Raw genomic sequence first — 11,506 nt, 5'->3', positions numbered from 1 at the left:
TTCACGTATTTTTTTACCCCCCCCCCCCCGCCCCCCAAAAAAAAGATGATAAACATTCATTTTGCTTTTTCCATGAAAAATGATGGTGGGATAGGGCTGATACAACCCCAGAGAATAAAAAAATATTGAAAAGAAATTGGAGGAAAAAAATAAATCTGTGAATATGCAAATCCGCTGGTGCTGAACTGCAAGTATGCCTCAGTCCGCTATGTAAGTGTACACAACCCCCCCCCCCGCCCCCCAAAAAAAAGATGATAAACATTCATTTTGCTTTTTCCATGAAAAATGATGGTGGGATAGGGCTGATACAACCCCAGAGAATAAAAAAATATTGAAAAGAAATTGGAGGAAAAAAATAAATCTGTGAATATGCAAATCCGCTGGTGCTGAACTGCAAGTATGCCTCAGTCCGCTATGTAAGTGTACACATAGCCAGAGAATAGCCAAATTACATAATAAAATAGAAACGTCATCTGGTGTGTAAATTAGGACTGAACGATTTAGTAAAAGAATCGAATTGCGATTCTTTTTTTTTTTTCATTAATCCTCTTCAATAAATATTGCAATGTTTGTTTAAAGACCCTCTTCACATGTAGGATTTAACAAGTACATGCAATGCCAAAATAAAGGCAAATGAACCATGAATTTATGTGAAACACAATTTATCTACTTCAGTCTTTTCAGCGTTCACTCTGACAACTTCACAAAACTCAAGTGTGATGTAAACGCAAGTCATAAATCATATTACGTTAATAATCGAAAAACAAATCTATGACTTCAGCCACTTCAACTTTTCACGTTTCATGAAACAATGGTATGTACACATGCCAACTGCACTTCTTAAGCACTGGAGTTAGCTACTGACTGATCAACCGAAAAGAAGCAGAGATTTTTTTTTTTTTTGTTTTTGTTCTCCCAAATTGCAACTTTTGCCATTTGTAAATCACATTTTACTCCATTGGAATGCCGATTTGAATGTGATTAATTGTTCAGCCCTGATATTAATTGTGGCAGTTCAGCACCTTTTAACATTAAGTAAAAAGGACTGTTTACATTATTTAAGAAATAAGACAAAATGTTAAAGACCGTGAACATCATTTAAGGAATACGAAATAAAAGCCTTGTTCTCCCGAGCTGTCAGTAAAACACTGGACTTAATATCTCACGGGTGGTGCTTTTTGTTGGCGTTAAAAACTACTTCTGCTGGCATATACTTGGGTTGATATATTAGTTCAGTGTCTTCGGTAAGTAAATGTCAGATAAACAGCATAGAATTATGTTTTTCCTACTTCTCCGAAAGGTAAATATTTAAGTAATGCGATAATATGAAATGTCCTAATTTTTGAAAGGTTAGCATTCTCCTTGTAGTTTAATCAGACTCATTATGATTTCCTGTATTTGCTCGACTACAAGTTGACTGTCTGACATGTGGTATCATTTACTGTGCTCCAACACGAGACCACTCGCAATGAGAACGCTGAGCGCCTTTGCCTCATGTATCTGGTGAATAGCAAACTAGTTCCTGTACACGCCAGGGCTTCGTGTGTGTGCGTGTGTGTGTGTGCGCCTGCGCGGGTTTTATCCTTGCTGTTGGGCAACTGAATGGCTGAGCTTGTAGGTGAGGTCACAGACATCTGTATTTAAAGTCAGCTCATACTAACCTCAAACAGAGATTTGGAAACATGTTTACCAGCTGGACCAAAGGATAGAGGACAAAGTCGAGTAAGTTAAGCTGCAAATTTTACTTGTGCTTTTTCCCCCCTGAATATTATAAGAAAATGTGTGTTTATGTGTGTTATGTGTGTTTGTTTTATTTTAGTACATTTCTCTTGTGCTTTTTTTTCCCTCCGTATAGGTGTGTGTGCTGTATAGGGGTGTGTGTGTGTGTGTGTGTGTGTGTGTGTGTGTGTGTGTGTGTGTGTGTGTGTGTGTGTGTGTGTGTGTGTATTTTAGTTTGACTTGATGATTTATTGTCCTGACAAAAATTTGACGAATAGCGACCGTTGAAGTCATCATTCTGAGCAAGACTTCAGGTGATAGATAGCAAACTATTAAAACAACAATAACAATAATAATCAGATGTGGTTGATTTCTCTTCCTTTGGTTTCTGGTTTTCATAGGAGGCATATGGCTGAGATGTAGTTGCAGAAATTGGTCGAGGAATTTAAATGTATGACTTTGTATGGTTTTCGAAACAAACAAACAAACAAACAAACACAAAAACAAAACGGAAACCAGGTGTCCTCTAAAAAAAAGTGTGACATTTTGGCCACTAAACCTTATTCTTGCCTTCTGTATTTTATTTCAAAAATGGTTCCCCAATTGTTGGTTGTGTCTTTGTGAAATTCAAAATGTATTTATCAGTAATACATAATGTTCTTACCAGTATAAGACTGTTTTCAACACGTCCATAGATCATTTGCTACTAGTGTTATTTTCAAAATATGCAGGGTGACTTTTGATGATAGACAAGTCAAATGCTCCGGGATAGCTTTGTGTACACTGAGCATGAACTGAACAATGGTATCAGATCAACAATGTATGTGGGCAAGATGTTTTTAAACTTCCTCAATCAACCCTGCTAGTGAGGCAATAAAAGATATCAGATGGATGTCGGACTGGGTGAAGGACAACATGGAAAAAAAAAACCCTCAATAAATTTCCCCTTAGCAGAATAACAGTCACTTTACCGAAAACAAGTTTTTGTTTTGTCATTGGACTGACTTAGAAGATTGATTTTGTTTTTTGTTAAGAAAGCTGAAATGTTATTTCACTCCTCTATTTTTAATAAAAGGAAGTATTAACATTTTGGATAATTTACTGGAAAATAATTTGACCAAGGCATTGCTCATCGAATTTTATTTATTTATTTTTTGCTGAATGAACCATTCAACCAGGGAATTTTTGCATTCTAGCAACACTGGTGGCTCTCATATTTGAGCACACTTTAAGCGCAAACTGTACTCGGAAGGTAATTACCAGAAATGATGATGCAAGTTGTCCAGACAATTTTCAATACTCCTCGACAATGGCCAAGTAACGTGATGCGCATTGAATGTGCTGCGAGGGCATAAAGAAAAGCCATTTCATTTAACCTTTGGGGCGAGGCCCACCCCTGGAGACGAGCGCCATTCTTTGAAGAACAGAATGAGAAGGCTGGAACGAGGTAAACACGTTTGGCCACTTGAAGCAGGAAGGAGTGAATTTGAGCAGTTCTATTCAAAGCCTGGCAATCAGCCTGTGTTCAGTGCAGCTCCTCGACTTTAAAAATGCAACCGCCATCCAAAAGATGTTTCTCGTTTCACTGCTGCTTTCGACTGTTTTGACGAGACCACAAAATCCACCATGTTGTCAGGGAAATCAGTTTACTCGAGTATTTCATGTGTCTTTCTTGATGCAAAGTCTTGCCTATTAGAGTTTCAAAGGTGTGTCTCAAAACAATACCGGGTCTGATCGTGACTTGACATTTGCCTGCTGAAAGTCGTCATTATTGTTCTGCCTTGTGGCCATACAGACGGATGTTTCAAAATTGAAAATTTCATCCACTAAAGCCAACTGAATCCACGTAAAAAAAGAAAAAAACAGGAGAAATGAACCCTTTGTTATTCATTTGGCCACTTGACTGTAAGGCTGAAGCTATGCAATGTTTTTTTTAATCAGTTATTCGATTGATTATTCGATTGATTAATCAAAAAATCTGAATGAAATGCCTTAAAGTTTATTGCAGGTCTTTTTTTCCCCCCACATTACTGTTCATTAACTGATTATTGATGTTTATTTTATGCTCTTTAAAGTTGAAACAAGGCCAAAGCAATGTCAACATGAGAGGGTGTGAAGTACTCGTCAATTTTGACACAGAGATACCTCTTCGCTACTGATTAATGCAAAGGGAGGGGTGCTACCAGTAGTTTGATATGCATTTCTAAAGCTGCCTCCGGTTCAACTACATGTCACTTTTATGGGATATTCTGACTACGGCTGAATCTAATGATTTTTGCAACAGATGAGATTGACAATTTTTCTTCCCCCATAAATTGTTCATGATTGTTTTCCGTACTAAAGCAGATGTTGGCAAATGTCTCATCTTGACACACACAAAATAGGGAATATACACTTTTGAGAGGCTGAAACCAATAAGGATTGGGCAATTTTAATTTGAAGTAGTGGCTCTGAAGGGTCAATTGATTGTCCAAATAGTTAATACTTTTATAATCAATTAATTTTATTGTGTGGTACTTGTCCTTCTTGCATGTATGTCAACTTGTATTTATTCTTACCGTGTTTTCCATCAGGTAAGCTGTGACCTTCCCTCTCGTAGTCTCTCCCATGCACTGGCAAGCATCGCGGGCAGCCCTGGTGTGGCAGAAAGGTGCAATGCTCATCGACTGTGCTGCTTCTGGAGACCCCATGGCCGCTGGCCCACCATCTCCCTCTGCGAGCAGCCGTAGGCTCACGTTGTTGGAGTTGATATTATGCTCCCTGTTGATCTTGCTGGTTTCTGGGCTGCAGCCGGCATCGGGTCGAAACGTCTATACAAACACATGGGCTGTCCACATACCTGGAGGTCGGGAGGAAGCGGAACAAATTGCCAGTAAACACGGCTTCATCAACTACGGACATGTAAGTTTGCCATTTTTGCTCCTAGTGTTCATGTAGTTGTACATGAGAAGTGTAAAAACACAAAATGGCGTGAGGTTGTGTTTAGACATCTGCTGAATTATCATGCTGTTGCAAGTTATACTATTAAGTGAATTTACTTTCCATTAGTTCCTGGCTGGCTCATTATCATCTGTAGGCACTAATAGGCACATTGCTCAGCAATAGCGATATACAGTATTTGTGCATGTGTCCTCGGGGTCCAATTTAATCAGTTTACCATGCTGTTTTATAGCGCGTCTGCGCCTGCCTGTTCAGAAAGCCCCACTTGACTCTCAAAGCAACATAGAGTAAATCTGAACATGTGGCCAAGGAATGACAGTTCCTTTGTGCTTCGGTTACATCTTTATTGTTATTTGGGCTTGATTTCATGAAAGAGCTCATCACATTTAGATATATCCAGTGGTTTTCGGCAGCACAACAACTCTCAGGCCTCTAAAATAACGACTACAAAATCACGGCATGGGAGGTTCCAGTGGGTTGGGGAAAAAAGACAATGAAAAGAAATGACGTCACGTACAATAAGTAGCTTGTGTTTTTGCCACGGTAAATTAGAACCAGTTTGACAGCCTTAGAATTAGACTAGCATGACTTCCGTGAGTAGGATCTTATGATGCGATCTCCTTTTTTGGGGGGGGATTACCCAGGAATCAATTTGTCATATATTCATGTCTATATATATTTTTTGCCACTGATAAACAAGTTCTCCCATTTGTTCACAGTTTATGATTATAGCAGTATGTTCTACAGCATCTTGATTACAGTCTAGAATGCTACCGCTGTTTGACTTAAACTAAGCCATTTTTTTTTTTTAGCTTTGCGCAAACAAACATTTGAAACCTTTGCTTATGGTGACTGTGGTTTGTGAGTAATGTGTGGTCAGACATAGCCTTGTATGTGTATGACGCTGCTGTTTTGTGCATGAGTGTGTTGCAATGAGGAAGGAAAGGATAGTTGCAATTGGCCATTTTTTTTTCCAGTCTTATCAGGTAATTTTGGAGTGTTGACTTGATCATTTTACAGATTTGGAAAAGTCATTCCATGAATTTTCTGAAGTGTTTGTCTTCACGAGATTCATGGAGCCAACCCCAGTTGACTTTGGGCGACAGGCGGGGTACACCTTGAACCGGTCACCAGCCAATCGATAGTTAATCACATATGTATATATATACTCACCCTGTTGATGGAGGGAGGCATTATGTGTTTATTTGTTGTTTCTATGTTCGAAAAAATAAAAAGAAAGAAAAAAAAAAGGCCCTGGATGGTAGGGAGAGGGCGGTATGAACTGTCTATTCTCCAAAAAGAACTTGAGGTAACATTTGTGTGATGACATCACGTTTGCTTATCAGCTACTAGTTATAGCAAACGTAGTATGAGTTGAAATGATCCGTATAATTTCCAATATTTTGTTCAAGTGACTTTTTAAATACTGTACACCGCATTGTGATTGTGTGTGCCATGTCAGCGTCTCCTCATAAGTCGGAGAGCACTGTCTTCCTATTGGTCAATGCCGAAGAACCGATTGAGGAAGGGGAAGTGCAGTGAAGGACACATGCACAGTGGACAAATATAGCTTTTCTTAATAATTTAGTGGTCTACATATTGTCACATTATTATAAAAGGACAGTCAAAATGGACCAATGTTAAAAAAGGTCTTGAGTCCATGGTCCCGATTAGATGGCTCTTAACCGAGGCCTTTCATGGTCGGTTGAACAATGAAGCCCGAGAATCACTTCAAGATATGGTTGAGTCGCCGTTCCATTCGGATGGCATTCACGTCATAATGTGGTGGAATTTCATTATCAAAAGCCGAACTGGTCAATCAAGGTATATAGTCAATGTAAAACTCATTTATGTCAGTGAGAAAAGTCATGATCCACCAAATATACTGGCTAGGCACTGTGTATTAGCCGTCAAATGCTGACAGTACCATCTTTATCATCTCATTTGCCTTTTTCCATTTGAACCGTAATTGTGTGACGGACAGAATATCAATATTTATATTCCTCAAATGAAGAAGACTTTCAGAAAAAGTCTTATGGACATTGCCTGCACTGTCAAATTATCAGTTCGCTTTGGAGCAGGGTAATAATGAAAAGAAAGTGAAAGTAATTCAATTAAGAAATCGGCTGACTCGCACGGCTTGATATTGGGATTAACTGCCAGCTTGCTTCTACGAATGGTTGTTTTACATTTTAAAGACTCTTCCTTACCCTCATCATCAAACTTGCTGTGCTTCTCAAATGGAAATAAGATGTGGTTGAGTCGCCGTTCCATTCGGATGGCATTCACGTCATAATGTGGCATTTTAGTATACGTTAACATCAGCAAGAGGTGCCTAGAATGACACATTAAATTAATGAAGAGGGAAAAAAAATCAATTGAGCTGTCTGAGAATAGGATCAAAGTAGACACGGGATGAAAAACTTAACATGCTCAAAAAGTACCGGAGTGAGTTATCTGTTGAGATTGACTTCTCGTTAAAGACCTCGGATTTCTTGCATATTCGAAGCCACTCGTCTTCCTGATGCTGACGTGAGGCCTTTTTTTTTTTTTTTTTTTTTTACATCATCGATTCAGTGTTGTACACAGCTCATGAATCTTTTGTGATCAAGGGAGTGTCGCTATGTAACATGCTGCATAGCAGGATTAACCTCTGGCCCTACCTACATATGCTGGCAATTTAATGACTCAACAGTACATTTCACAACGAATATATTTTCTTCCAATGAAATACCAAATGTCTTCAGCTTAAAGAAATAAATTGAAGGAATTAAAGGGGTTCGTTTTAGAGTTTATACTTATTGGTTAAGTCTGCTTCAAAATGGCGCTTCATAAATGCTATTGTACGATGCTAAAAATAACTTCACAACCCTTCATGACTAAATGATTAAAGGTGTTTTGGGACCTTTTTTTTTCTATTCTGCTTGAATCCTATTTTTAATTGTTTTTCCGGAGACAAATGATGAGAAACCCTTAAATGCTTTGCTGTGTAAAAAAAAACAAATAAATCAATCAAATGAAATAATAATCACCTTTATTGCCACTGAAATGTCATATGAAGTTGTGACTTTTTAAAGTTGGAGTAGCTCTTCCAGGCAACTCTGCAGTGTGCTGGCCATTATGTTGAGGGACGGCGTCAGATGCTCTGTCACAAAACTATGATCATGGGGATCGAGAATCTCTTGAGCCATGGGGACATTTATCCCTCATCCTGCATATAGTGGTATAACGTCGCAGTCCTGTTAAAAAACAGGTATGTCCAATTTTTATGTTCATGGGGTGTTTCATCCATTCCTTGAATGTATTTTATTAAATTTAAATTCGAAAAAAAATGTTCATGGAGTCTTTCAGATATCCCATGAATTTCAACATGTTTTAAAATGACAAATGTCTTTCACAGGACAGTGACGATATGCTTGTCACCATTATTGTATTATTGGTTATCGTAACCTCAATTTTGCTGCATCTGCACCATAGAACATGACATCAAAGGCTGTCAGTTCGCTTTTATTCACTCTGCTCAGCTCTTTGTAGGTGTGTTTGTTTTTGTGCTCTGTAAACAAAGTTGAGTCGAGCCTTTCAAAGAAGCCACGCAAGTCAATGTCCACGCTCACCTGAATGTACACTGAATGGCTCATTTAGTCAGACATGCTCTTTTGATTGCTTCACCGTCGCTTAGATAACTGGAACAATTAGAACGGTAACATCATTCTAGGAGACGGCAGGTGTATTTTCAAGAGTTTGATGCCGTAATTGCTACATAAAATAATTTCTTGAATCACAAAAGAAATGCCAGATGACAAAGCATCTAATTGAAACAAGTTAACTTTTTTTGTCTTGAAATTTTAATTGTTGAATGGCTGATTCTGTATTTACGATATAATTATGCATCAATATATACTGACTATATATAACTATAGTGGCCAGCCATCCCTTCATTGATCTACTGGTGGTCTATTCACGAAAACATTCTCTACGGTGTAAAATGTTTTATATTGGCCACAACTGGCATGTTTCAAAAGAGACTGACAGCAAGAAATCCATAATTGGACTCTGGAGAACTGGAACTATAAACTGGGTTGTGGTGGGGGTGTTTGAGAAAAATAGCTGGAAAGACATCTAACCAGAGATTTTGGGTGAAGACTGTGCCTGTTGAGCGCTGCAAGGAGCTACTCTGCACGATCCCCAAAGGGGTTTCCTCTGTTTTATTGCATTGCAACCAAATGCAATTCATCTCACTGAAAAGGAAAAACGCCTTCAGAATTGCCTTTTGATATTACATTATGTACATACTGTATGTATCGAATTAACTTGTTCATCATGCCCTATTTGGAGATTTAAAGTCCATTAAGATGGACTAGGATATAAGAATGGTGATCAAAATTTCCCTGATCGACTGCAGGGGGATGGGGGGGGGGTGGTGATTAAGTCACCGATAGATGCCTATAATGCTATTGTAGAGAGCATCTCTGCTGGTTGCAGCCAAATGTATGCACACATTTTGCCTCAATTTTGTTGTATTACCTTGAGGCCTTCCAGGTTCCTCAACTCAACTGTATATAACTTAATGTCAACAGCGATGGATTTCCACCGTTTAATATTTGATTTTAGTAGAAAGCGTGTTTTGTAAAATGTATTTACTCGGGCAGTATCATCATCCATTTTTGATGGACCACTCCGTACTCAACCTTTTCTAGCTCACTTTAACAAATGGACTGTGCAGCCATGTATAAAACAAGTGTAGTCTGTGCCTTGGTCATGGTGCGATTGTGAAATGGCTACTGCATTGGGTCGAGGCCTTTATTGTTATACTCTGCTTCCACCATCCCGTCAGTGATGCCTACAGCAATGTCTACAGTGTCTTTGGTCCGAGGGTCACTGTGAGAGTGCCTGCTTTTACTCCTTCTTTTGGCCTCTCCTGAAGCAACCCTGCATTTCACTTCATCGCAATGCAGCTGCTCTGCTTTGAAAGTTAATGAACTGCAGAGATTGACTGATCCGGTCTACTCTAGTGGAAACAACAGCCGAGAGAATATGGAGCTAAAACACCTGAATTAATATACCTCAACCGTATTGGCCATAAAACAATTGAATAGCTAGTAGTGCAGTTGATTCGTTTTTATTAAGCCAAAGTGTAGATATGATAATGCAAAACTAGCGTATTCAACAAACCAGCAGAGAAAGACACAGATATTGAGTTGGATTATTTGTAAATCTCCCACAAGGTTTAATTAAACCATGAAAAAGTGATAAGAGTTAATAAGCGCAAGCCTCGTAAAAGTGAATGTCGTCATTGCATCCCACATGTAGAGTATAACTTTTCAGCATCAACTTTGAATGGGAACATGAAGTATAACTTTTCAGCATCAACTTTGAATGGGAACATATTGCAATGCTGGGCTGATTTCACTGAAACGACATTTTAATAACTTTACGCAGAAGGAGTTTTGCTCGAACTGAAATGACTCCTCAATGAAATCATTCTCTTAGTCATAGAGCAAACGTTGACAACTTCGGTGCTCAAAATGGCTACAATAACCTGGAATAAAGGGGAGGTTTTATTTTCCAGTAGTATCGTGCTTTGTAAGCCAAACAAAAATAAAATGAATCCAGACGAGCAGATCCAAAGAAGACATCTAAAGGATTACCTTTAATTTGATCCATCTTAGTGCTGTTGTTCTAAACATAGGGTGACTAAGCTCGGTCTCAACATGCGACAGTAAGATGCTTCATGGTTCTTCATTCCACTAATTTTGATGCAAAAGTGGCCTTAAATTACAGCCTGTCTTACAGAACCTGTATTTCCTTGTCATATCAATGGTGAAACATCAGAAAAAAGGCTTCTTTTCATGGTTGGCAGTTTTTCTATCAATTAATTACCTCTAATAAGTTACCTCTTGATAAACCAATATTTGTCTTCGAGTACCTGCCACCAGTCTAGTAGTAGTCCCACCCCCAAAACGTTTTTTTTGTTCCAGTCTAAAGACGGCTTTAATGACTGAGAACTCGATTTGATTGTTGACAGATCACGTCTTGAGAAATAGTAAATAGTAAGGTTCATTCTTTATTAACTATGTTGTGGCCTCTGTGTGGCATTATTCTGCTCAGTATAGATATCATAAAAACAGAAGTTTCCCAGAGCTGCCAACTGTAATGGATTATCCGTATTTTGCCACGGAAATTATTCAACGTTACTTTGTTACAGCCATAAGACGTGTCTGTTACGGATATTAAAAAAAAAACCCAATAATAATAACTAAAAGAAAATAATGGGTCAGAATGCTCAAGACAAGTTGAAAACAAGCAAGGATACTTGCTGTACTGCAGCGTTCTTCTGCCCGTGGCGTTGCTGATGTCTTGCATCACTGCTCACTCATGGACAGTGGAAGCAAGCAGAGTCGGACATGAACCGAAAGCTACTTGAGGGTAATCGTAATGGCTGCGAGTCTTAATAGATTCATTTCAGCCGCGAGGAACAAAGGCACCGGCATCAAAGTGGAGTTTCATTGCCAAATTACTGTTCCCATTAATACGTAGACGACAACTGTGTGCTAACGACAACTTTATTTATCATAAAATAAATACAGTGACGCTGCACTGTGTCCTTAATGTCATAATATTACTAGTACTTGTAGGAATACAAACGACCACGGCTCGTTGAAGTGTAGCTAATGGTGAAGTGATGATATATTTAATCACTTTTTTTTCCCTAATAACAAATAAACACCTCTCAACTCTGATGTCCCAAACAAACTTTAGAATGAACTAAACCTTCAGTCTTACTCTTTGGTACACAATAACTAAAGAACAGAGGGAAAAAAAACAGCAAGCTCATCTGCGAGAGACT

General features: G+C 38.6%; 1 protein-coding gene across 2 annotated transcripts in view; it reads left to right on the top strand.

Moving 5' to 3' along the window:
- furina (furin (paired basic amino acid cleaving enzyme) a) overlaps nt 1-11,506 on the top strand; it is a 64,239-nt gene that overhangs the window by 5,574 nt on the left and 47,159 nt on the right. Inside the window, exons 1-2 of one of the 2 annotated variants that reach the window (XM_019886720.1) lie at nt 1,599-1,722; nt 4,293-4,620. In XM_019886720.1, the coding sequence (XP_019742279.1) occupies nt 4,327-4,620 (294 nt within the window). In that variant the 5' untranslated portion in view covers nt 1,599-1,722; nt 4,293-4,326. Of the gene's footprint in view, nt 1-1,598; nt 1,723-4,292; nt 4,621-11,506 lie in introns of those variants that run through there. The other variant, XM_019886721.1, reaches the window with a different exon arrangement.

This window comes from Hippocampus comes, unplaced genomic scaffold (genome assembly GCF_001891065.2).
Source record: "Hippocampus comes isolate QL1 unplaced genomic scaffold, H_comes_QL1_v1.1 scaffold261, whole genome shotgun sequence".
Classification (NCBI taxonomy): Eukaryota; Metazoa; Chordata; class Actinopteri; order Syngnathiformes; family Syngnathidae; genus Hippocampus; species Hippocampus comes.
The sequence above is the reverse complement of the archived record's forward strand: the minus strand, read 5'-3'. Positions and strand labels throughout refer to the sequence as shown.